Source organism: Bombina bombina, chromosome 12, assembly GCF_027579735.1.
Source record: "Bombina bombina isolate aBomBom1 chromosome 12, aBomBom1.pri, whole genome shotgun sequence".
NCBI classification, from domain to species: domain Eukaryota; kingdom Metazoa; phylum Chordata; class Amphibia; order Anura; family Bombinatoridae; genus Bombina; species Bombina bombina.
In genome coordinates, this window is record NC_069510.1 from 80,584,029 (window position 1) to 80,610,298 (window position 26,270).

The following is a 26,270-nucleotide window of genomic DNA, read 5'->3' on the forward strand; positions in this document are numbered from 1 at the left end:
TCACCACCTCCTAGACCCAAGAAACCAGAGAAGAAGCGTTCTCTGACAGCTAGCTCGGTCAGGAAAGAGAAAACGAAAGTGTGACCACACCCGGTCACGTGGTGCGCAATGCAGGACTGCCCCTGCTATGAGAAAAAGCGTGCCAAGCTACAAGCTGCGCAGCGTTCAAAGTAAAAGTAAAAAACCTGTATGTTCCGTTACCGCATAACAACAGTCTATGAACCCAAAATAAATCTCACACATAAAGCAGCATACATCAAAGAACACATTTGATTAATCCCCACTGTTCAATAACCTCCTCAGGAGATATTAACCCACGATTCTGTAATGATAAAAGGACTCACACTGTGACCCTGTCTTCAGCAATTTCAACATAAGTAAAAAATATATCTTACCAAAATCCGTGCTGTGGAACAGAAACAAAGTCTCTCAAGTGTGACAGTCTTGTAGCATCGCTCCTGACATGGACTTGAGTGAACAAAGCAGACAGTGAAACTCGTCAACACTGGTTGCTTAAGGAGCTTTTAGCAGGCAGTCTGGATGCATTCGCAGAAAGACTCTCCACGCATCTCCAGACTCTAACTTTCGTCAATGCTCTCACTGAAAGGCTGACAAGACTACTTAAAACTCCAGTTCCATAATGAAAGGCATATATCCCTCCTGAGGAACAACTCCAAAATCTTCTGACACTTCTCTGCCATCCTTCTGAATAACTGGGGGATGGGGGAAGTGGGAGAGATATTAAAGGTCTTTGGCTGGGGTGTCTTTGCCTCCTCCTGGTGGGCAGGTTCAGTATTTCCCAACAGTAAGGAATGAAGCCGTGGACTCTCCTTATATTAAGAAGGAAAAACTCAGCTAGATTACGAGTTTTGCGTTAGAGGCTATGCGGTGCTAACGAGCAGATTTTTTTCACTGCTCACTTACATACAGCGCTGGTATTACGAGTTTTTACAAACCCGGCGTTAAAAGACAAAAAGTGAGCGTAGAGCAAAATTTTGCTCCATATCTCACTCCAATACCAGCGCTGCTTAAGTCAGTGGTGAGCTGGTCGTACGTGCTCGTGCACGATTTCCCTATAGGAATCAACGTGGAGAGCCGACTGAGAAAAAGTCTAACACCTGCAAAAAAAGCAGCGTATAACTCAGTAACGCAGCCCTATTAATTCCTATGGGGAAATAAAATTTATCCGGCTTCGTTGAGGACTTCGGCCCGGTTGGATGAAGACTTCTGCCGCTTCCTTGAGGATGGATGTCCGGTCTTCAGAACAGTAAGTCGATCTACAGGGGGTTAGTGTTGGGGTTTTTTAAGGGTGTATTGGGTGGGTTTTAATTTTTAGATTAGGGTTTGGGCCGCAAAAGAGCTAACTGCCCTTTTAAGGGCAATGCCCATCCAAATGCCCTTTTCAGGGCAATGGGGAGCTTAGGTTTTTTTAGATAGTATTTTATTTGGGGGGTTGGTTGTGTGGGTGGTGGGTTTTACTGTTGGGGGGTTGTTTGTATTTTTTTTTCAGGTAAAAGAGCTGATTTCTTTGGGGCAATGCCCTGCAAAAGGCCCTTTTAAGGGCTATTGATAGTTTAGTTTAGGCTAGATTTTTTTTATTTTGGGGAGGCTTTTTTTATTTTGATAGGGCTATTAGATTATGTGTAATTAGTTTAAATATCTTGTAATTTGTTTATTATTTTCTGTAATTTAGTGGGGGGGGTTGTACTTTAGCTAATTTAATTTAATTAATTTAATTGTTAATTTAGTTAATTTATTTAATTATAGTGTAGTGTTAGGTGTTATTGTAAATTAGGTAAGGTTTTATTTTACAGGTACTTTTGTATTTTTTTTTAGCTAGGTAGTTATTAAATAGTTAATAACTATTTAATAACTATTCTACCTAGTTAAAATAAATACAAACTTAACTGTAAAATAAAAATAAACCCTAAGCTAGATACAATGTAACTATTAGTTATATTGTAGCTAGCTTAGGGTTTATTTTATAGGTAAGTATTTAGTTTTAAATAGGAATTATTTAGGTAATAATATTAATTTTTATTTAGATTTATTGTAATTATATTTAAGTTAGGGGGGGTTAGGGTTAGATTTAGGTTTAGGGGTTAATAACTTTAGTATAGTGGTGGCGACATTGGGGGCGGCAGATTAGGGGTTAATAAATGTAGGCAGGTGGCGGCAATGTTAAGGACGGCAGATTAGGGGTTAATAATATTTAACTAGTGTTTGCGAGGCGGGAGTGCGGCGGTTTAAGGGTTAATATGTTTATTATAGTGGCGGCGCTGTCCGGAGCGGCAGATTAGGGGTTAAAAATGTTATTATAGTGTTTGTGTTGCGGGAGGGGCTCGGTTTAAGGGTTAATAGGTAGTTTATCTGTGTTAGTGTACATTTTAGCACTTTAGTTATGAGTTTTATGTTACGGCGTTAGCCCATAAAACTCTTAACTACTGACTTTTAAATGCGGTAAGACTCTTGACGGGGTAGGGTGTACCACTCACTTTTTGGCCTCCCAGGACAGACTCGCAATACCGGCGCTATGGAAGTCCCATAGAAAAAAGACTTTACGAAGTTTACGTAAGTCGTTTTGCGGTAAGGCCAAAAAAGTGTGCTGTGACTCTAAACCTTCAAGACTCGTAATACCAGAGGGTGTAAAAAAGCAAAACTCGTAATCTAGCCGACTGTTTGCAAAGTGTTAATTAGGAAGTTACATAAAGTGATATAAAACTGCACACATAATAAACAGGCTTCAGAGGAAAAAACTGGATTCAGATGCATTATCTTTGTCAATATTGAATCAATTAGCTATTGGGTTTTACTTTCACTTTTGCTGTGCATCGTTTGCTTCGATGGAAGTCTGGGGAAATCCCAAGCAAAAAACTTGAAAAGTCAAACAACTGTTTCTTATCGTTTTTTTTTTTGGGGGGGGGGGGTTTGTAATTCAAACAGAAGTTCTTGCAATGGATTGGAATGGGGAACAAGGAATGATATTCAGACAAGAAGAAAATGCGCTGTTTTATACAGAAAGATCACATTACAAACACATAGACAGACAGAGGAAGGGACAGGGCTCAGAGAGGTCAGAATATTGACATGACATTGTGTAATATAACATCCTGGGTCTTTCCTGACACTCTAAGTGACCCTCTGTCCTCGCAGCTCTGCAAATGACCCTTTGCCCTCCTTTCTGACTTACCTTCCCCATGCCGGAGTGTGCATGACCCATTTTGATTACAACAGGGAATTTAGACGCAGTGAGCTGAAAAAAAAAGAAAGAAAGAAGATTACACAATAAGTATTAACTAGCAGTAAAATTACACAGTCTACAGTTACCCTAGGTTTAGATATTAGGGAGCATTCTATGGAGACTACCCCAGGGTTAGATATTAGGGAGCAGTCTATGGAGACTACCCTAGGTTTAGATATTAGGGAGCAGTCTATGAAAACTAACCCAGGGTTAGATATTAGGGCGCAGTCTATGGAGACTAACCCAGGATTAGATATTAGGGAGCAGCCTATGGAGACTAACCCAGGGTTAGATATTAGGGCGCAGTCTATGGAGACTAACCCAGGGTTAGATATTAGGGAACAGTCTATGAAAACTAACCCAGGGATAGAGCACAGTCTATGGAGACTAACAGAGGGTTAGATATTAGGGCACAGTCTATGGAGACTAACACAGGGTTAGATATTAGGGCACAGTCTATGGAGACTAACCCAGGGTTAGATATTAGGAAGCAGTCTATGGAGACTAACCCAGGGTTAGATATTAGGGCGCAGTCTATGGAGACTAACCCAGGGTTAGATATTAGGAAGCAGTCTATGGAGACTAACCAAGTGTTAGATATTAGGGAGCAGTCTATGGAGACTACCCCAGGGTTAGATATAAGGGCACAGTCTATTGGGTTAGATATTAGGAAGCAGACTGAGGAGAGATCCCCATATATAGATATTAGGGCACCATCTCCAGCGAACACACCAGAATTAGATATTAGGGAGCCATCTCCAGAGAAACCCCCAGAATTAGATATTAAGGGAGCCATCTCCAGAGAACACCCCAGAATTAGATAACAGGGAGCCATCAACATAGACCACCCCAGGGTTAGATATAAGGGAGCAGTAAAAGTACAGCACACTAGGATTAGGATTTTAGGGAGCCCTATGAGAACACCCTGGAATTAGGTATTAGCAGTAAGAGCAGAATATCCCGGGAGTAGATATTAGGGAGCGGTTTATGACAAACATCCCTCAGATTAGGTATTTTGGAGAACTCTAGGATTAGGTATTAGGGAACAGTCTATGGAGAGTCCCCCCAGGACCAGGTATTTGGATGCAGTCTCAGGAGAGCACTCTAGCATTAGGAGGCAGGCTCAGGAGAGCACTCTAGCATTAGGTATTCGGAGGCAGTCTCAGGAGAGCACTCTAGCATTAGATATTAGGAGGCAGTCTCAGGAGAGAACTCTAGGATTAGATATTAGGAGGCAGTCTCGGGAGAGTACTCTAGCATTAGGTATTAGGAGGCAGTCTCAGAAAAGAGAACTCTAGAATTAGGTATTAGAAGGCAGTCTCAGGAGAGAACTCTAGCATTAGGTATTAGGGAGCAGTCTCAGAAGAGCACTCTAGCATTAGATATTAGGAGGCAGTCTCAGAAGAGAACTCTAGCATTAGGTATTAAGAGACAGTCTCTGGAGAGCACTCTAGCATTAGATATTAGGAGGCATTCTCAGGAGAGCACTCTAGCATTAGATATTAGGAGGCAGTCTTATGAGAGCACTCTATCATTAGGTATTAGGGAGCAGTCTCAGGAGAGAACTCTAGCATTAGGTATTAGGGAGTAGTCTCGGGAGAGGACTCTAGCATTAGATATTAGGGAGCAGTCTCAGGAAATCCCTCTAGTATTAGATATTAGGAGGCAGTCTAAGGAGAACACTCTAGCATTAGGTATTAGGGAGCAGTCTCAGGAGATCACTCTAGCATTAGATATTAGGAGGCAGTCTCAAGAGATCACTCTAGCATTAGGAGGAAGTCTCATGAGAGCACTCTAGCATTAGGTAATAGGGAGCAGTTGCAGGAGAATGCCCCAGGATAAGGTATTAGGGAGCAGTCTCAGGAGAGCACCATAGGATTAGGTATTAGGACCAGTCTGAGATAAGCATGCCAGGGTTAGATATAAGGGAGCAGTCTGAGAAAAGCACTGTAGGATTAGCTATTACAGAGCAGTCTATAGAGAGCACCACAGGATTAGGCATTAGTGAGCAGTCTATAGAGAGCACCACAGGATTAGGCATTAGTGAGCAGTCTATAGAGAGAACCACAGGATTAGGCATTAGTGAGCAGTCTATAGAGAGCACCACGGGATTAAGCATTAGTGAGCAGTCTATATAGAGCACCACATGATTAGATATTAGAGAACAGTCTATAGAGAGCACCACATGATTAGATATTAGAGAACAGTCTATAGAGAGCACCACATGATTAGATATTAGAGAACAGTCTATAGAGAGCACCACATGATTAGGTATTAGAGAACAGTCTATAGAGAGCACCACATGATTAGATATTAGAGAACAGTCTATAGAGAGCACCACATGATTAGATATTAGAGAACAGTCTATAGAGAGCACCACATGATTAGATATTAGAGAACAGTCTATAGAGAGCACCACATGATTAGATATTAGAGAACAGTCTATAGAGAGCACCACAGGATTAGGTCTTAGAGAACAGTCTATAGAGAGCACCACATGATTAGGTATTAGGGAACAGTCTATATAGAGCACCAAATGATAAGATATTAGGTAATAGTCTATAGAAAGCACCACAGGATTAGGTATTAGGTAGCAGTCTATAGAGAGCACCCTAGGATAAAGTATTAGGAAGCAGTCTCAGGAGAGCAGCCCCGAATTAGGTATTAGGGAGCAGTCTGAGTTGACACTGCAGAATTAGGTATTAGGGAGCAGTCTCAAGAGAGCGCCACAAGATTATGTATTAGGGAGCAGTCTGAGTTGACACCGCAGAATTAGGTATTAGGGAGCAGTCTCAAGAGAGCACCACAGGATTATGTATTAGGGAGCAGTCTGAGTTGACACCGCAGAATTAGGTATTAGGGAGCAGTCTCAAGAGAGCACCACAAGATTATGTATTAGGGAGCAGTCTGAGTTGACACCGCAGAATTAGGTATTAGGGAGCAGTCTCAAGAGAGCACCACAAGATTATGTATTAGGGAGCAGTCTGAGTTGACACCGCAGAATTAGGTATTAGGGAGCAGTCTCAAGAGAGCACCACAGGATTATGTATTAGGGAGCAGTCTGAGATGACATCCCACAATTAGGTATTAGGAGTCTCAGATGACACCCCAATATAGAATAATAGTATTATGGAAGCACCCTCAGACAGGCACCCCAGTATGGATTATTAGGAAGTAGTGTCCTTTTACTCTACATCCCATGCCTACAGTTAATAATAAATAACACATTTTGTATTTACTCCTTTTAACGTCGTTTCCCAGCAGACACATTTTTTTTATAAAATAAACTTTCCCTGCATTTTTCTTTTTATTTAAACAAAGCATTCAGAGAAAGTAATGATGAGTAACCTCTGACCCTGCACATAAAGCTCTCACATTCCCAAGGTTTCCCAAATAAACACATCCTCCGCACCTCACGCCATCAGCTGATCTCACTCAGTAACCCTTTAGGTGTTCCTGCTCAGACTGTGAGGTTAAAGAGTTTAATATAACCGGTGTGTAGGCTGTGTGGAAACACAGGAAAGCAGAGGTGGGCTACGGGTTTGTCACTGCCCCTCAGTACGTCTCCTGTGGTTTATCACTCTCTCTTGTGGTCATGAGATAGACTTCTGGCCGCCACCACACAGCCAAGAGTCACTTATATGTTTTGGACTATTTAACTACCCTAAATCAGTTTTTAAACTATTGCTTTAAATATTTACTTCTAACATACAAAACATTTTTTAAAGTATTTATTTAAAATGTAATCAAGAGGAACTGCTCTAAAATGGAGATTCATTTTTTTTTATTGTTTCAACTAAAATGGGGTATTTTAAAAAAATTTTTGTTTTTTTGTTTTTTTAACAGACAATCATGAACTGAGAATGTTATTTTTGGTGTTGTTGATTGTTTGCAGGACATGAAATTGTCCACCAATCAAGATGTGGGTGTTTTGCTTATCGGTGCCACTATATACAAACACAGACTTCCAGTAAACCTTTACCTTAACCGTTGTTTTACATTTTAAAATAATACTTTTTTGTATACTTAAAGGGACACTGAACCCAAATTTTTTTCATTAGTGATTCAGATAGAGCATACAATTTTAAGCAACTTTCTAATTTACTCCTATTATCAAATTTTCTTCATTCTCTTGGTATCTTTATTTGAAATGCAAGAATGTAAGTTTAGATGCCGGCCCATTTTTGGTGAACAACCTGGGTTGGTCTTGCTGATTGGTGGATAAATTCATCCACCAATAAAAAAGTGCTGTCCACAGTCTGAACCAAAAAAAAGCATAGATGCCTTTTTTTTTCAAATAAAGATAGAAAGAGAATGAAGAAAAATTGATAATAGGAGTAAATTAGAAAGTTGCTTAAAAGTGCATGCTCTATCTGAATCACGAAAGAATAAAATTTGGGTTCAGTGTCCCTTTAACTTTTTTTTCATTTAATATCTTTAAATTATTTTTTTGATGTCCAACAAGGGCAACAAGATTTTTTGTTAACTCATTTGTTTGTCATAAATTATATGAATAATTAAATACAAATATAAGTGCATTTACAAATGGACATCAGATTGAGGAATAGTTTATCAAGATGAGTGTTGTAAATTTCCATAAACGCACAGAACAAGAAGCATGTACTGAAGTAATACACAGCTTCAATGCAGAGGAGCACAATGTATGCTACAGATGGTAAAAGGCAGAAGATCAGACCCCCCCCTCATGTCCTGAAAATAGGAGCTCATTCCCACTGCTCCTCTTTATAAATTAGTCTCTTTGTAGCTCCCCAGAAAGCAGTTCTGGTTTGAGAGCACCGTCCTGTGGTCCTTCTAGCTGCTTTCCCTTGCTTATAAATGTTACAGCCACGCCCCCATAATAACACTCAGCCTTGCCCATGAGCTGCTCCAGCCATGATCCTCTATGATTTTCAACCTTGCTGCTCAGTCATCCAAACTTTGCCCTCGTTCTACCAGCACCAATGAGAAAATATTGGTAATTATGGATACCTGACACCATTTAAACCATACCATACCATTTTGGTGGTGCTGCTTCCTTTTGTCTTCTATTGTATTGGGGTTTATGCAGGACCCTTGTTGCTGGCCCACCTTTGACCATACTCAGGTGCTGGATTCTCTGGACTTTGTCATTTAAACAATACCCCAGACTTCCTAAACACAGACTGCTAGAAACATTATCTGGAACCTACCCACAGGCTGCTCCCAATTTAACCATATACTGACTAGAACTTGACTTTTATAAATGGGGGGAGGTATGGATGAGTAGAGTGGAATAAGGATATGAGTACAAAACTTAATGGATTTATTTTTTTTCTTCAAATATGGTGAAGATGTGCTAGGCTACAAGAGATTTAACAGGCTCTTTCTCACAACAAATGTATAGAGAGAAGAGTATGACAATGCTTGAAAATAGTATAAAATCCATTTAATGCAAACGCTCTGTTTATTGCAGTAAAATCAATTATTCTTTTTTTTTTATTACATATTCTTCCAACAAAAAATAAAGTATACCAAAAATAAGGCTTAATACAGTTTATAAAGAAGATCTAAACTATATATTTACAAGTACACTTGTAGCTCAAAATCAGTAGGTCACCAATAGTACATCAAGTCCTAATGCTTTACTGGGCCCAACTGAATGCGATAAGCAAAGCCTAAAAGTGTTCATATAGCCCACCTGCCACTATACAGCAAAGTATTAGAATTAGTAGCATTTAGCAAGTAACTACTGGTTTAAAAATGCAATTTACACACAGACTATGTGTTGTTTATGGAAATTGAGATTCTTCTGTTTCCATTGAGGTGTTTCAAAGGTATGGGGATTTTTTTTATTGGATTGTTGTAAAACAGCTTCAGAGCACTCCTCTATTTATTACTCTAAACTCTAAGCTACCTTAATTTATATAGAACATTCTTTTTCTTCTTAAATGGAAAGAGTCCACAGCTGCATTCATTAGTTTTGGGAATTAAAGGAACATAATACTCATATGCTAAATCACTTGAAACTGAGGCAGTATAACTGTAAAAAGCTGACAGGAAAATATCACCTGAGCATCTCTATGTAAAAAAGGAAGATATTTTACCTCACAATCTCCTCAGCTCAGCAGAGTAAGTTCTGTGTAAAAAGTTATACTTCACCTGCTCCCAGCTGCAGGTAAAAAAAAAAAAAAAAAAATGAAGAAATGAACAGCAGCCAATCAGCATCTGCAGTGCTGAGGTCATGAACTCTTACTGTGATCTAATGAGATTTGACTTAACTCTCATGAGATTTCATAGTAAGCTTCCTTTACCTGATTGGTGAAATAATATGAGAGTTCATGAGGCTCATCCTTTCAGCTGTCCCAGGACAGACATACTAATATGCTGCATAGAAATCCTTTACAATGGGAGGTGGCTACTGAGGGACTTTTGAGGTAAAATATCTTTCTTTTTTACATAGAGATGTTCAGGTGATATTTTCTAGTCAGCTTTTTACAGCTATGCTGCATCACTTTCAAGTGTTTAAACATTTGGGTATTATGGCCCTTTAAGAACCTGGCCACCAGGAGGAGACAAAGACAACCCAGGCAAAGGCTTAAATACTCCTCCCACTCCCCTCATCCCCCAGTCATTCTTTGCCTTTCGTCTCAGGAGGTTTGCTGAGAAGTGTCAGAATATGTTTTGTCTCTTATGGAGGGTAGTACTCTTCTACATGGGACTGGAGTTTTAAGTAGTCCTGTAGTCCTGTCAGTCTCTCAGTCAGAACTTGGATGAAAGTTAGAGTCCAGAGATGCAGGAAGAGTCTTATGGCAATACCATCCCGACTCAGGTTAACAGCTCCTCAAGCAATCAGCGTTGTCGAACTTCGCTCCGCTGCCTGCTTTCTTCTCTCAAGTCCATGGCAGAGGCGATGCTACTATCCGTTACACTTGAAAGGCCGTGTTCTTGTTTCACGGCATAGATTCCGGTAAGATTGTTTCATTTTACTTTCTTTATGAATGACTGTAATGTAATGTGTTCCTGAGAGGCTACCACCTTGCGGGTCTAACTAAACATAAGGGTCTCAGTGAGTCTCTTTTAGTAAATTGGAATCAAGGGTTAATATCTCCTGAGGGGGGTTATTGAACAGGGGGGTTTATAATCATGTTTGTTATGTGATTCAACCTGCTTATGTTTGGTGTTTACGGGATTGTGATTGGAACATTGAGGCCTTTGGAAGGGGCGCGACCTTAGGGTTCGGCATGCTTTTTTTGACTATACGGTTCACCTCGTGGTCGGGCCAGGTTACGCTCCATCTTCCATTTCCGCATTCCTGACCGTGTGGCGAAGGAGAAATTCTAGTTTGCAGAGATCATAGGAGGTGGTGAGTGCCCCAGCCATTGCGAGTGTCAGGTGCAGTTTCTGTATTAATCCTTTAGTCCATATTTGCTTTCCTCAGATTCCGTTATGGAGGATTCTGATACTAAGACTATATTAATTTCAGATTCAGATTCTGCGTCCGGTGACAAATCCAGATTTGCCTTGTTGACACATGTCAACATGAGTGCCTGGTTCCTCGGGTTTGGGGAATAAAGGGTCAGCTGAACCGTCCGCCTCTTGGTAGTCCCGTCCTCCAAGATGCGAGTTCCCTACCGCTCCATATTTCTACACATGCGGATAACCCAGTTTATGATTATTCCTCCACGCAGGGTGGCGTGTTCCCCCCGGAGGTTGCAGCACGTTTTCTCTTCCACATATTTTTAGCGATTATTCGTCTGCAGAGTCCGGACGTTTATGCTCATGCCCTATTGTCCCGGGGATACCACCTGGGGGAGGGCCTGTACAGTTCCCTGCGGGTGTAACTGTCCCTGAGTGTTGTGTCTTCCGTTATAGGGTGGCACATCTTCGCGTCCTACTCAGACAGATATTAAATGATCCTATCCTTCTCGGATACGGGAATTTTCAGTCTGCTTTGAATGGTACACCTCAATAGACATGTGGGGATGATGTAACCTCCTGACTGTTTTTGTTTGAGATCCTTCCCAGTTTGTTAGGACCCAGATGCAGGCTGGTCCTGTTCGGTTCTGTCTTGTGGCGCCGTTCTGATTGGCGGGTCCGGTCAAAGTGCAGAGTGCTCATGTTATCTTTTCTTTCATTCAACTAAGCATTCTAGAGGACCTGTGGGTCTACAAGGCAAGAGGGATTGTCTCAGTCCTAATAGCCTTCGATTTGGATGACTGGGTCAGTGGATTCTCCGCTGCATCATTCTATGGTGTCTGGTATTACCGGACACAAGTGTTCCACTGGACTCTCTCAGCCTGTCAACTTCGATGGAGTCTACACTTTACAAGGTTTAACTTCCATATTACATACCGCCCAGGGTCAAGAAACGGAAAAGCTGACGCTCTATCTAGTAGGATTAACCAACCTTCCACTGATACCTCTCCCCAAACCATACTAAACCCAGAACACTTCATTGGTGCCACGATAAGCCCTTACAAATTCCTACGTGAAACACAACAGGAAGACCTTACTTTCCCAAAAACAAAATTGCAAAAAAAAAAGACGATGCTTCCTACTATTACAAGGACAAGCCCTTCATACTCCCTTCACTCAGAGAACTTATGATGTACAACCATCATGATACTCCTCTCGTCGGTCATCCAGGTGTCCATAGAACATTGGAATTTTTAAAGAGGAACTACTGGTGGCCAAAGATCGACCAATCCGTTAAAGAATATGTCATGACAAGCGAAACATGTGCAACCCTGAAACCTGAAAAGGCTCGTCCCTATGGATTACTAAAACCACTACACATTCCAGACAGACCATGGCAAACCATAGGGATAGATTATATAGTAGATCTTCCCCCTTCTAACAATTGCAATACTTTACTGGTGGTAGTGGACCTATTTACGAAAATGGCGCATTTCATTCCATACAGAAAATTACCAACCTCCTCAGAAACTGCACAACTATTCCTACAACATGTAGTATGGCTACATGGTCTCCCTTCCATTATTATAATCGACAGGGGATCCCAGTTCACGTCCAAGTTTTGGAGACAACTGTGTAAGGTGCTTCACAGCGATCAACGATACAGCACAGCTTATCACCCCCAGACAAACCGAAAGAGTTAACCAATGGTTGGAACAGTACATTAGATGTTACTGTTCCTTCCATCACGATCAATGGTATGACAATATACCTATGGCAGAATACGCCTACAACAATTCAAACAATGCCTCTACAAAGACAACTCCGTTCTTCTCCAACTATGGGTATCACCCCACCTTCCATCTATTTCCTCATCTTAACACTACTTCACCCCATGTCGATGAAACCACTAACACCCTATCTGAAACATTCACCTACTTGAAAGATAACATCAAAGAAGCTCAAGAGAGACAAAAGAAATATTATGACACCAAAAGAAGAAAAACACCCACCTATTCTGTCAGGGACAAGGTTTGGCTGTCCACAATACATTTGAAGCTAAAGACACCCTCTAGAAAATTCTCAGAACTCTTCATAGGACCTTTCCAGGTTAGAAAAGTGGTGAATGAAAACTCTGTAACTTTGGACTTACCTGCTGGGTATCAAATACATCCAATGTTCCATGTGTCCCTACTAAAACCCTACACACCTACTACATCTCAAACTGATGACCTTCCTCTACCTCCTATATTATTGGATGATGGTATTTATGAGATTAGTTCCATCCAGGATTCTAGGCTCTTCAAAGGACAATTACAGTATCTGGTCCGTTGGAAAGGATATAACCCAAACAAAAATTCATGGGAACCTGTCTCCAATATCAATGCCTCACGTTTGATTTCTAGATTCCACTGTACAAATCCAGACAGACCTGGACCTGTTGCTGATGTGCATCTCCTTTGACTATGGGACATGTCAGGGTTTTATCTTATGTAGTATACACCGTTAAGGCTTTCCCTATTTAGTACCACAATCCTCCTCTCAACTTGTCAATTATTGTTTAGCAGTGTAGCGACCAAGTTCGCTTGAACAAGTTGTTTCCTAAGCTCTCCTGACTTCTCCTGAGATCTATCATCCTTGTAAGAATTGGATCATTCCTTCAGGATTTCACCTACGTACTTTCTTGTCTAAAATGCTTGTGTTCCGTTATACAAATCTACCATTTTTGGGACTATTCCAAATTATTTCACAAGCAGCTTTCTCCCGCAGCACTGCTGCTGCCGACAACTCAGCTCACCGCCTTCGTGGCAACCTATACAGAGACTCTAAATCTTCAGTCTGCACTTACTAGAAGGAAACGGAACCGGGTCTCACAAAACCCCCTCTAAACTTCTCCTCCGGTATCCATGGCTCAACCGCTGCAAACAGAATCCTCCGGTAGCTGATCCTTCGTTCACAAGGCTGTCTGTTATTCAGCGCATCCGATTGGTGCATAGTCACCACCCCCCGCACCACGTCACAGCTGATCTCACTAAACTTTGTTTGCCTCTGTTGTTGGGACTAAGCGAAAGCTACAAACTTAACAGCCTGTTAGTGGACTTAAATAAACAACCTTATATAAAAACAGAAGTGATCCTCCACGTAGTCTGAGACACAGCCACCTCATGCAGGACATATTGGGACTCTCTCCTGTAACAAACTTAATAAATCATACACAAAAAATTGTTTGTTCCATAGAAGCTCCTAAACCTCATACACTCTATTTATAATCTGCAGTTGAGATCAAGACCCTGTACTTCTAACCAATAAAGTCTAATATCTACATTACAGTGGCCCTGTTGTCTGTTCTAAGGAGTCGGGTTGCACCCATGCTCTGTTGGATTGGCTGTGGCCATTCTGTCACTTGTTTTGAGACAGTTTTGGGGTGCTTCTGTTTCCCTGTTTCAGACCTACCGTGACTGGGGTTTGCGCCCGGTTGGAGTGGGTTCTGAGAGCCGTTGTCGTCTTCAGAGTCTAGGTGGGCTAGCTGGAACTGCTAGTTCCACATCCTCATGCTCTGTGGCTACTCTGTTCTGTGGCAGACTGAGGGTTGATAGTTGTTCTCTGGCGTGGTCTCCTCAGCCTTTCTTCCTTTCAAGGTTGAGATAATAAACAGTGCTTTGAGTCACTTAAAGGGGATTGGCCATGTTCGCATAGTAGCTAGCTGGCTACCTAAGCTTTTTAGCAGAAGGTCTAGGATTGCTCCACCATCGGGTTCGGGGGGTGTCACCCCTTTTCTCTGGGAACTTCGTGGAGAGTAGGTCTTGCAACCTGGACCTGGATGCCTAGAGGGTGGCCTCTGTCTAGGAGTTGGCTTTTTGCTCTTAGCAGGTATTCCCTATATCATCCTTGAGGATGGGAGCGTATTCTGGACTTAGGGTTTTTCATCTGGGTCTGCTACAAGTTTTTTGTGTTCCCAGTTCAGGACTCTGTGAGGACTCCGTCCTCTGTTGTCCTTGTTGATTTTGCACGATGTTTGAGAGTATGTTTTTTCTGTTCTATGCCTCCGGTTTCCTTGGTTGTAATGATCAGCAATTCGATTGCTGTTTCTTTAGTCTGATTATGAGTATTCTCTGGTAAATAGTTTGTATGTATCATGTGATTAAGTCTGTCTGCTAGTGAGGAGACAGAGTCTTAATCACCTGAATTAATGTAGCCCGGAATATTCACCTCAAAATTATAAGTAGTAAGATCAGGTGAATTATATCTGGGTCCAGAGATAAGTTTGTACTATGTAAACTTTTAGATAATAAGTAGCAGTTTATATAGGTTTGTGACAGATAAGTGAGGTCCCCTTTAAGGTAATACTGTGCCTTTAAATAATACACCTTGCGGTAAAGATAAGTTCACAGTGTGGAGTATAATGTTTCAGCTTGCTGGCCCTTTAAATAATACACCTTGTGGTAAAGATAAGTTCACAGTGTTAAGTTTACTGTTTCAGCTTGCTGGCCCTTTAAATAATACACCTTGTGGTAAAGATAAGTTCACAGTGTTAAGTTTACTGTTTCAGCTTGCTGGCCCTTTAAATAATACACCTTGCAGTAAAGATTTGTAAACAGTGTTAAGAATACTGTATCAGCTTGCTGCGCTGTTAAACATTACACCATACGGTAAAGATAAGTTCACAGTCTTAACGGCAAATGCTAACACTTGTATACGGAACCTGGCTCTAGCAGCTGTGTGCGTGCAGCTCTCTGATCCTCTCTGCAGATTGCGGCCTGTGTCTGTTAAGCTGGAAGTTGTTAGAGCGGCGTGCGTGCTGCAGTTGCAACAGGTGACTTCTGCTTTAGATGAGAAGTAGCTTCAGTTGAAGGAGACAGAGCTAATCACAGAACAAGTGATACTCTGTTTGAGACAAGTAACAAGAAGGGCTGGAGAGTGAGTGGGTATCAACCTTCAATAAACCAGCAAAGGTGTATGGGAAATGGAAAGCTTTTAAAGGAAAAGAGAGCCAGATAACTGATTCTTAAGGTGGTATGTGAGATGTAGTAACATAAGTTAAGGTGGAACTGAGGAGTTCATGACACATTCCCCCCTCAAAAGAACCTCAAGGAGGTGTCAAGGCGCTGGACGATCAGGATGCTTACGGTGGAACACAGACACAAGACGGGGAGCCGATAGATTGGATGCCGGCTCCCAGGAATCCTCAGATGAGTCATACCCCGACCAGCGGACACGGTATTGGAGTTCACCGTGATACCTTCGGGAGTCGACTATAGAATGTACTTCGTATTCGGGGTCAGGTGTAGGAGATTCTGGAGGAGATGGAGAGACATGGGTAGAGGGATCACAGGGTTTGACAAGTGACACATGAAATGTGGGATGTATACGGTAAGTTGCTGGGAGTTGTAGGGTAACAGTGACAGGGTTGCTTATAGCCACTATCGGGAAGGGTCCCACAAACAGTTTATTGAATTTCCTACAGGGTGTAGGTAATTTAAGATTTTTGGTGGCGAGCCAAACTAAGTCACCCACTTTGTAGGCGGGTTGGGGACGATGGCGTAGGTCGTAGTATCGTTTCTGGGTGGCTTGTGCTTGCTTGATGTTCTCTTGTATGACAGTGTAGGTCTGTTTAATGGAGTTGACCAAGTCATTTACTTGTGGACAGGGACTGTTTGCAGGAGGTAGCGGGTGAAAACGAGGGTGCCTTCCTGAGTTGACATAAAAGGGTGAAAATCCTGTGGATGAATTAGTAGTGTTATTGAAAGAAAATTCAGCCTGGGGAAGGAGCGAAGCCCAAGAGTCGTGTTTATGGGAGCAAAAACATCTCAGGTATTGCTCCAACCATTGGTTGGTACGTTCACATAGCCCATTTGTTTGCGGGTGGTACGATGTAGTCAGGTGTTGCTGAATGCCAAGAGATTGACATAGGGATCTCCAAAACTTGGATGTAAATTGCGACCCTCTGTCACTGAGTACAGATACTGGAAGGCCATGCAGTCGAACAATCTCTTTGATAAATAGATCTGCAGTCTGCTGTGCTGTAGGAAGTGAAGCTGTAGGAATGAAGTGGGCCATTCTAGAGAACAGGTCAACTACGACAAAGATGACAGTCATGCCACAGGAGCTTGGAAGATCAACAATAAAATCCATAGAGACATATGCCCACGGATAGTCTGGTAAGGGTATGTTTTGCAATAGGCCCATCCTTGTTTTTCACAAAAAAAATGCCGGCACCGGCAGGGGAGGTGGAAGGGCGAATAAAACCTTTTTTTAGATTATCAGTGATATAGGTCTTTAAATGAGCCAATTCGGGTCTAGAAAGAGGATAGATGTGGCCATAGGGAATGGTTGCCCCGGGAAGTAAGTCTATGGGGCAATCGTAAGGCCTATGTGGGGGCAACGTCTCGGCTTCTGTTTTATTGAAGACAGCAGAGAAGTCAAGATATTGTGTAGGAATAGGAGATGAGGAAGTAGTGAACAAGTGAGTGTTTGGAAAACAAGTTGAGACACAGTAGGGAGAGGAGAATGAAATGGTGAGGGTATCCCAATGTACCAAGGTTGGTGTAGTTGAAGCCAAGTGATTCCCAGAACAATAGGGTAAATGGGAGAAGAAATAATATCAAAGGAGATAGTTTCAGTGTGACCAGGTGGAGAGGAAACGAGTAAAGGAATAGTCTGTTGAGACACTGGACCAGATGCTAAATGCGAACCATCAATGACTTTTATAGGCAAAGGTGTGCTTTTAAACTGAAAGGGTATTTTATTTAATTCAACCAAACGTAAATCAATAAAGTTGGTGCAAGCGCCTGTATCGATGATTGCGTTACACTCTATCCTGTGTCGGTCCCACTGCAAAAGCAAGGGAATGGTAAGGTAAGCTGTAGCAGTGGTTTTTGTGTGGAAAACAGAATTTATGTTTACCTGATAAATTACTTTCTCCAACGGTGTGTCCGGTCCACGGCGTCATCCTTACTTGTGGGATATTCTCTTCCCCAACAGGAAATGGCAAAGAGCACAGCAAAGCTGGTCACATGATCCCTCCTAGGCTCCGCCTACCCCAGTCATTCGACCGACGTTAAGGAGGAATATTTGCATAGGAGAAACCATATGATACCGTGGTGACTGTAGTTAAAGAAAATAAATTATCAGACCTGATTAAAAAACCAGGGCGGGCCGTGGACCGGACACACCGTTGGAGAAAGTAATTTATCAGGTAAACATAAATTCTGTTTTCTCCAACATAGGTGTGTCCGGTCCACGGCGTCATCCTTACTTGTGGGAACCAATACCAAAGCTTTAGGACACGGATGAAGGGAGGGAGCAAATCAGGTCACCTAAATGGAAGGCACCACGGCTTGCAAAACCTTTCTCCCAAAAATAGCCTCAGAAGAAGCAAAAGTATCAAACTTGTAAAATTTGGTAAAAGTGTGCAGTGAAGACCAAGTCGCTGCCCTACATATCTGATCAACAGAAGCCTCGTTCTTGAAGGCCCATATGGAAGCCACAGCCCTAGTGGAATGAGCTGTGATTCTTTCAGGAGGCTGCCGTCCGGCAGTCTCGTAAGCCAATCTGATGATCCTTTTAATCCAAAAAGAGAGAGAGGTAGAAGTTGCTTTTTGACCTCTCCTTTTACCAGAATAAACAACAAACAAGGAAGATGTTTGTCTAAAATCCTTTGTAGCATCTAAATAGAATTTTAGAGCGCGAACAACATCCAAATTGTGCAACAAACGTTCCTTCTTCGAAACTGGTTTCGGACACAAAGAAGGCACGACTATCTCCTGGTTAATGTTTTTGTTAGAAACAACTTTTGGAAGAAAACCAGGTTTAGTACGTAAAACCACCTTATCTGCATGGAACACCAGATAAGGAGGAGAACACTGCAGAGCAGATAATTCTGAAACTCTTCTAGCAGAAGAAATTGCAACCAAAAACAAAACTTTCCAAGATAATAACTTAATATCAACGGAATGTAAGGGTTCAAACGGAACCCCCTGAAGAACTGAAAGAACTAAGTTGAGACTCCAAGGAGGAGTCAAAGGTTTGTAAACAGGCTTGATTCTAACCAGAGCCTGAACAAAGGCTTGAACATCTGGCACAGCTGCCAGTTTTTTGTGAAGTAACACAGACAAGGCAGAAATCTGTCCCTTCAAGGAACTTGCAGATAATCCTTTCTCCAATCCTTCTTGAAGAAAGGATAGAATCTTAGGAATCTTTACCTTGTCCCAAGGGAATCCTTTAGATTCACACCAACAGATATATTTTTTCCATATTTTGTGGTAAATTTTTCTAGTTACAGGCTTTCTGGCCTGAACAAGAGTATCAATAACAGAATCTGAGAACCCTCGTTTTGATAAGATCAAGCGTTCAATCTCCAAGCAGTCAGCTGGAGTGAGACCAGATTCGGATGTTCGAACGGACCTTGAACAAGAAGGTCTCGTCTCAAAGGTAGCTTCCATGGTGGAGCCGATGACATATTCACCAGATCTGCATACCAAGTCCTGCGTGGCCACGCAGGAGCTATCAAGATCACCGACGCCCTCTCCTGATTGATCCTGGCTACCAGCCTGGGGATGAGAGGAAACGGCGGGAATACATAAGCTAGTTTGAAGGTCCAAGGTGCTACTAGTGCATCTACTAGAGTCGCCTTGGGATCCCTGGATCTGGACCCGTAGCAAGGAACCTTGAAGTTCTGCCGAGAGGCCATCAGATCCATGTCTGGAATGCCCCACCGTTGAGTAATTTGGGCAAAGATTTCCGGATGGAGTTCCCACTCCCCCGGATGTAATGTCTGACGACTCAGAAAATCCGCTTCCCAATTTTCCACTCCTGGGATGTGGATTGCAGACAGGTGGCAGGAGTGAGTCTCCGCCCATTGAATGATTTTGGTCACTTCTTCCATCGCCAGGGAACTCCTTGTTCCCCCCTGATGGTTGATGTACGCAACAGTCGTCATGTTGCCTGATTGAAACCGTATGAACTTGGCCTTTGCTAGCTGAGGCCAAGCCTTGAGAGCATTGAATATCGCTCTCAGTTCCAGAATATTTATCGGTAGAAGAGATTCTTCCCGAGACCAAAGACCCTGAGCTTTCAGGGATCCCCAGACCGCGCCCCAGCCCATCAGACTGGCGTCGGTCGTGACAATGACCCACTCTGGTCTGCGGAAGGTCATCCCTTGTGACAGGTTGTCCAGGGACAGCCACCAACGGAGTGAGTCTCTGGTCCTCTGATTTACTTGTATCTTCGGAGACAAGTCTGTATAGTCCCCATTCCACTGACTGAGCATGCACAGTTGTAATGGTCTTAGATGAATGCGCGCAAAAGGAACTATGTCCATTGCCGCTACCATCAAACCTATTACTTCCATGCACTGCGCTATGGAAGGAAGAGGAACGGAATGAAGTGTTTGACAAGAGTTTAGAAGTTTTGTTTTTCTGGCCTCTGTCAGAAAAATCCTCATTTCTAAGGAGTCTATTATTGTTCCCAAGAAGGGAACCCTTGTCGACGGAGATAGAGAACTCTTTTCCACGTTCACTTTCCATCCGTGAGATCTGAGAAAGGCCAGGACTATGTCCGTGTGAGCCTTTGCTTGAGGAAGGGACGACGCTTGAATCAGAATGTCGTCCAAGTAAGGTACTACTGCAATGCCCCTTGGTCTTAGCACCGCTAGAAGGGACCCTAGTACCTTTGTGAAAATCCTTGGAGCAGTGGCTAATCCGAAAGGAAGCGCCACGAACTGGTAATGCTTGTCCAGGAATGCGAACCTTAGGAACCGATGATGTTCCTTGTGGATAGGAATATGTAGATACGCATCCTTTAAATCCACTGTGGTCATGAATTGACCTTCCTGGATGGAAGGAAGAATTGTTCGAATGGTTTCCATTTTGAACGATGGAACCTTGAGAAACTTGTTTAAGATCTTGAGATCTAAGATTGGTCTGAACGTTCCCTCTTTTTTGGGAACTATGAACAGATTGGAGTAGAACCCCATCCCTTGTTCTCCTAATGGAACAGGATGAATCACTCCCATTTTTAACAGGTCTTCTACGCAATGTAAGAATGCCTGTCTCTTTATGTGGTCTGAAGACAATTGAGACCTGTGGAACCTCCCCCTTGGGGGAAGCCCCTTGAATTCCAGAAGATAACCTTGGGAGACTATTTCTAGTGCCCAAGGATCCAGAACATCTCTTGCCCAAGCCTGAGCGAAGAGAGAGAGTCTGCCCCCCACCAGATCCGGTCCCGGATCGGGGGCCAACATTTCATGCTGTCTTGGTAGCAGTGGCAGGTTTCTTGGCCTGCTTTCCCTTGTTCCAGCCTTGCATTGGTCTCCAGGCTGGCTTGGCTTGAGAAGTATTACCCTCTTGCTTAGAGGACGTAGCACTTGGGGCTGGTCCGTTTCTACGAAAGGGACGAAAATTAGGTTTATTTTTGGCCTTGAAAGACCTATCCTGAGGAAGGGCGTGGCCCTTACCCCCAGTGATATCAGAGATAATCTCTTTCAAGTCAGGGCCAAACAGCGTTTTCCCCTTGAAAGGAATGTTAAGGAGTTTGTTCTTGGAAGACGCATCCGCTGACCAAGATTTCAACCAAAGCGCTCTACGCGCCACAATAGCAAACCCAGAATTCCTCGCCGCTAACCTAGCCAATTGCAAAGTGGCGTCTAGGGTGAAAGAATTAGCCAATTTGAGAGCACGGATTCTGTCCATAATCTCCTCATAAGGAGGAGAATCACTATCGATCGCCTTTACTAGCTCATCGAACCAGAAACACGCGGCTGTAGTGACAGGGACAATGCATGAAATTGGTTGTAGAAGGTAACCTTGCTGAACAAACATCTTTTTAAGCAAACCTTCTAATTTTTTATCCATAGGATCTTTGAAAGCACAACTATCTTCTATGGGTATAGTGGTGGGTTTGTTTAAAGTAGAAACCGCTCCCTCGACCTTGGGGACAGTCTGCCATAAGTCCTTTCTAGGGTCGACCATAGGAAACAATTTTTTAAATATGGGGGGAGGGACGAAAGGTATACCGGGCCTTTCCCATTCTTTATTTACAATGTCCGCCACCCGCTTGGGTATAGGAAAAGCTTCTGGGAGCCCCGGGACCTCTAGGAACTTGTCCATTTTACATAGTTTCTCTGGGATGATCAAATTCTCACAATCATCCAGAGTGGATAATACCTCCTTAAGCAGAGCGCGGAGATGTTCCAACTTAAATTTAAATGTAATCACATCGGGTTCAGCTTGTTGAGAAATTTTCCCTGAATCTGAAATTTCTCCCTCAGACAAAACCTCCCTGGCCCCCTCAGACTGGTGTAGGGGCATTTCAGAACCATTATCATCAGCGTCCTCATGCTCTTCAGTATCTAAAACAGAGCAGTCGCGCTTACGCTGATAAGTGGGCATTTTGGCTAAAATGTTTTTGATAGAATTATCCATTACAGCCGTTAATTGTTGCATAGTAAGGAGTATTGGCGCGCTAGATGTACTAGGGGCCTCCTGAGTGGGCAAGACTCGTGTAGACGAAGGAGGGAATGATGCAGTACCATGCTTACTCCCCTCACTTGAGGAATCATCTTGGGCATCATTTTCAGTGTCACATAAATCACATTTATTTAAATGAGAAGGAACCTTGGCTTCCCCACATTCAGAACACAGTCTATCTGGTAGTTCAGACATGTTAAACAGGCATAAACTTGATAACAAAGTACAAAAAACGTTTTAAAATAAAACCGTTACTGTCACTTTAAATTTTAAACTGAACACACTTTATTACTGCAATTGCGAAAAAGTATGAAGGAATTGTTCAAAATTCACCAAAATTTCACCACAGTGTCTTAAAGCCTTAAAAGTATTGCACACCAAATTTGGAAGCTTTAACCCTTAAAATAACGGAACCGGAGCCGTTTTTAACTTTAACCCCTTTACAGTCCCTGGTATCTGCTTTGCTGAGACCCAACCAAGCCCAAAGGGGAATACGATACCAAATGACGCCTTCAGAAAGTCTTTTCTATGTATCAGAGCTCCTCACACATGCGACTGCATGTCATGCTGCTCAAAAACAAGTGCGCAATACCGGCGCGAAAATGAGGCTCTGCCTATGATTAGGGAAAGCCCCTAGAGAATAAGGTGTCTAAAACAGTGCCTGCCGATACCAGATTAAATGATTCCTCAAGGCTAAATATGTGTAATATATGAATCGATTTAGCCCAGAAAATGTCTACAGTCTTAATAAGCCCATGTGAAGCCCTTATTTACTGTCTGAATAAAAATGGCTTACCGGATCCCATAGGGAAAATGACAGCTTCCAGCATTACATCGTCTTGTTAGAATGTGTCATACCTCAAGCAGCAAAAGACTGCTCACTGTTCCCCCAACTGAAGTTAATTCCTCTCAACAGTCCTGTGTGGAACAGCCATGGATTTTAGTAACGGTTGCTAAAATCATTTTCCTCATACAAACAGAAATCTTCATCTCTTTTCTGTTTCAGAGTAAATAGTACATACCAGCACTATTTTAAAATAACAAACTCTTGATTGAATAATAAAAACTACAGTTAAACACTAAAAAACTCTAAGCCATCTCCGTGGAGATGTTGCCTGTACAACGGCAAAGAGAATGACTGGGGTAGGCGGAGCCTAGGAGGGATCATGTGACCAGCTTTGCTGGGCTCTTTGCCATTTCCTGTTGGGGAAGAGAATATCCCACAAGTAAGGATGACGCTGTGGACCGGACACACCTATGTTGGAGAAACAATGTTTTATGTTATGGATCTTACCTATCTTCTGCTTTAGTAATAGAGGGCACTCCTTAACTGCATGACCAGTACCTGCGCAGTACATACATAAATTCGCAGTTCGGCGTCTAGCCTTTTCCTGCGTGGTAAGTGGACCCCTAATAAAACTGATGTCCATGGGTTGGTCGGACGGTGGACCAACGGTTGGAGGAGTTGACAGTACCCTGCGAACAGGTGCTGTAGATGGGCTTCTTTCCTGCTTCCTCTCTCTAAGGCGTCTGTCAATTGTAATCGTGAGGGCATAAAGGTCGTCAAGACGATCCGGTATACCAATCCTGGCGAGCTCATCCTTGATCTCCTCTGCAAGTCCGAGACGGTATTGGTTTTTTAGAGATACCTCATTCCAGAGGGAATCTCTAGCCCAGATTCTAAATCTGGTAATGTACTCTTCTACCGGTGCTTTAGACTGCTTTAAGTTCCTGAGTTTACTTTCTGCAGTTATTTGACGGTAGGGGTCATCGTAGAGGCCTGATAATGCCTTTAGGAAAGCATCCAGGGAATTTAGAATGGGGTCCTGGGTCTCATAAAAGGAGTCGGCCCAGGCCCTGGGTTCTCCCCTGAGATAGGAGAGTATGGGTAGAACCTTGGACCTATCAGTTGCATATGTCCTAGGACGAAGGTCAAAAAGCAAGAGGCATGCATTCCTAAACTGCCTAAATGTGGAACGATCTCCAGAAAATTTCTCCGGGTAGGAGACTTGGGGTTCTGCTTGATGATCAGTTTCAGAGTTCCTATTTGACAATGCTTCCCTTAAACAGGCTTTGAGACTCTGGTTTTCTACCTGTAGCTCTCTAAAAGCCTGTGTCAGACTATCCAAACGCTGATTTAGGGTATGGATTTGTGATGTCAGATCACTGGGCTCCATTATCAAATATAGATTTTAGGGCTGGTTTATTATGTAATGATCAGCAATTCGATTGCTGTTTCTTTAGTCTGATTATGAGTATTCTCTGGTAAATAGTTTGTATGTATCATGTGATTAAGTCTGTCTGCTAGTGAGGAGACAGAGTCTTAATCACCTGAATTAATGTAGCCCGGAATATTCACCTCAAAATTATAAGTAGTAAGATCAGGTGAATTATATCTGGGTCCAGAGATAAGTTTGTACTATGTAAACTTTTAGATAATAAGTAGCAGTTTATATAGGTTTGTGACAGATAAGTGAGGTCCCCTTTAAGGTAATACTGTGCCTTTAAATAATACACCTTGCGGTAAAGATAAGTTCACAGTGTGGAGTATAATGTTTCAGCTTGCTGGCCCTTTAAATAATACACCTTGTGGTAAAGATAAGTTCACAGTGTTAAGTTTACTGTTTCAGCTTGCTGGCCCTTTAAATAATACACCTTGTGGTAAAGATAAGTTCACAGTGTTAAGTTTACTGTTTCAGCTTGCTTGGCCTTTAAATAATACACCTTGCAGTAAAGATTTGTAAACAGTGTTAAGAATACTGTATCAGCTTGCTGCGCTGTTAAACATTACACCATACGGTAAAGATAAGTTCACAGTCTTAACGGCAAATGCTAACACTTGTATACGGAACCTGGCTCTAGCAGCTGTGTGCGTGCAGCTTCTCTGATCCTCTCTGCAGATTGCGGCCTGTGTCTGTTAAGCTGGAAGTTGTTAGAGCGGCGTGCGTGCTGCAGTTGCAACAGGTGACTTCTGCTTTAGATGAGAAGTAGCTTCAGTTGAAGGAGACAGAGCTAATCACAGAACAAGTGATACTCTGTTTTAGACAAGTAACAAGAAGGGCTGGAGAGTGAGTGGGTATCAACCTTCAATAAAACAGCAAAGGTGTATGGGAAATGGAAAGCTTTTAAAGGAAAAGAGAGCCAGATAATTGATTCTTAAGGTGGTATGTGAGATGTAGTAACATAAGTTAAGGTGGAACTGAGGAGTTCATGACATTGGTCTAGGCATAGTCTTCCCCTGTTTTTCGGGTCCAATTTGAGCTTTTGTGCGCTGGGTTTGCTCAGAGGGGTTTCTCTTTCTGGTCGTGACCTTTCGGTCTTTTCATTCGTTTCTCCTGGCCTTCTCCCTTTAGGAGTTTAGGCTGGTGTTCCCTTCTTTAGTGAGGGGTGTGTGAGCGATGGTGTCTCTTGGAGGCCTGTTGGCTCAGTTGAGTCCGTTTTTGCAGTCTCTGGCTTGGCTCTGGACTACCTGCGGGTCTGTGTCTTTGGGGCCTTTCCTTTCAAAGTTCTGGGCTTCGGACGAAGCTGGGTTTTTTTTGTGGGTAGTGGTTTCAGGCTTGATGCCCTCAGTGTGGGCCGCCTACTGTACCCTCCCGTCTTGGCATTCAGTGTCCTCTATAGCTTGGGTATTGTTTTCCCAAAAGTAATGAATGCAGCTGTGGACTCTTTCCATTTAAGAAGAAAAACATAAATTATGTTTACCTGATAATTTTCTTTTCTTCTGATGGAAAGAGTCTACAGTTCCCCACCCGTAATTTTTTTGTGGGGCGTCTTTGTTTATTCTTCTGGCACCTTTCACCCTGAACTTTCTTCTACTGTTCATTGTTCCTTGGCAGAATGACTGGGGGATGAGGGGAGTGGGAGGATTATATAAGCCTTTTGCTGGGGTGTCTTTGCCTCCTCCTGGTGGCCAGGTTCTTAATTCCCAAAAGTAATGAATGTAGCTGTGGACTCTTTCCATCAGAAGAAAAGAAAATTATCAGGTAAGCATAATTTATGTTGTAAATTAAGCATATTGTACTCCTAAGGCAAGGAATGTTACATTGCTTAGCCACATAAATTAAACTGTAGATATACATAAAAACAATGAGGACTTCACTACACCTCCATTGGACTAGGGTTGCCATGTTGTCTATTTAAAAGTGGACCCCTATGAAGAAAACATATGT

The 26,270-nt window shown here is 42.5% G+C and overlaps 1 protein-coding gene across 1 annotated transcript in view; it reads right to left on the reverse strand.

The window, feature by feature from the left end:
• SYN1 (synapsin I) overlaps nt 1-26,270 on the reverse strand; it is a 437,372-nt gene that overhangs the window by 166,379 nt on the left and 244,723 nt on the right. The window contains exon 6 of the mRNA XM_053695581.1: nt 3,191-3,253. Within this exon, the coding sequence (XP_053551556.1) occupies nt 3,191-3,253 (63 nt within the window). The remainder of the gene's footprint in view (nt 1-3,190; nt 3,254-26,270) is intronic.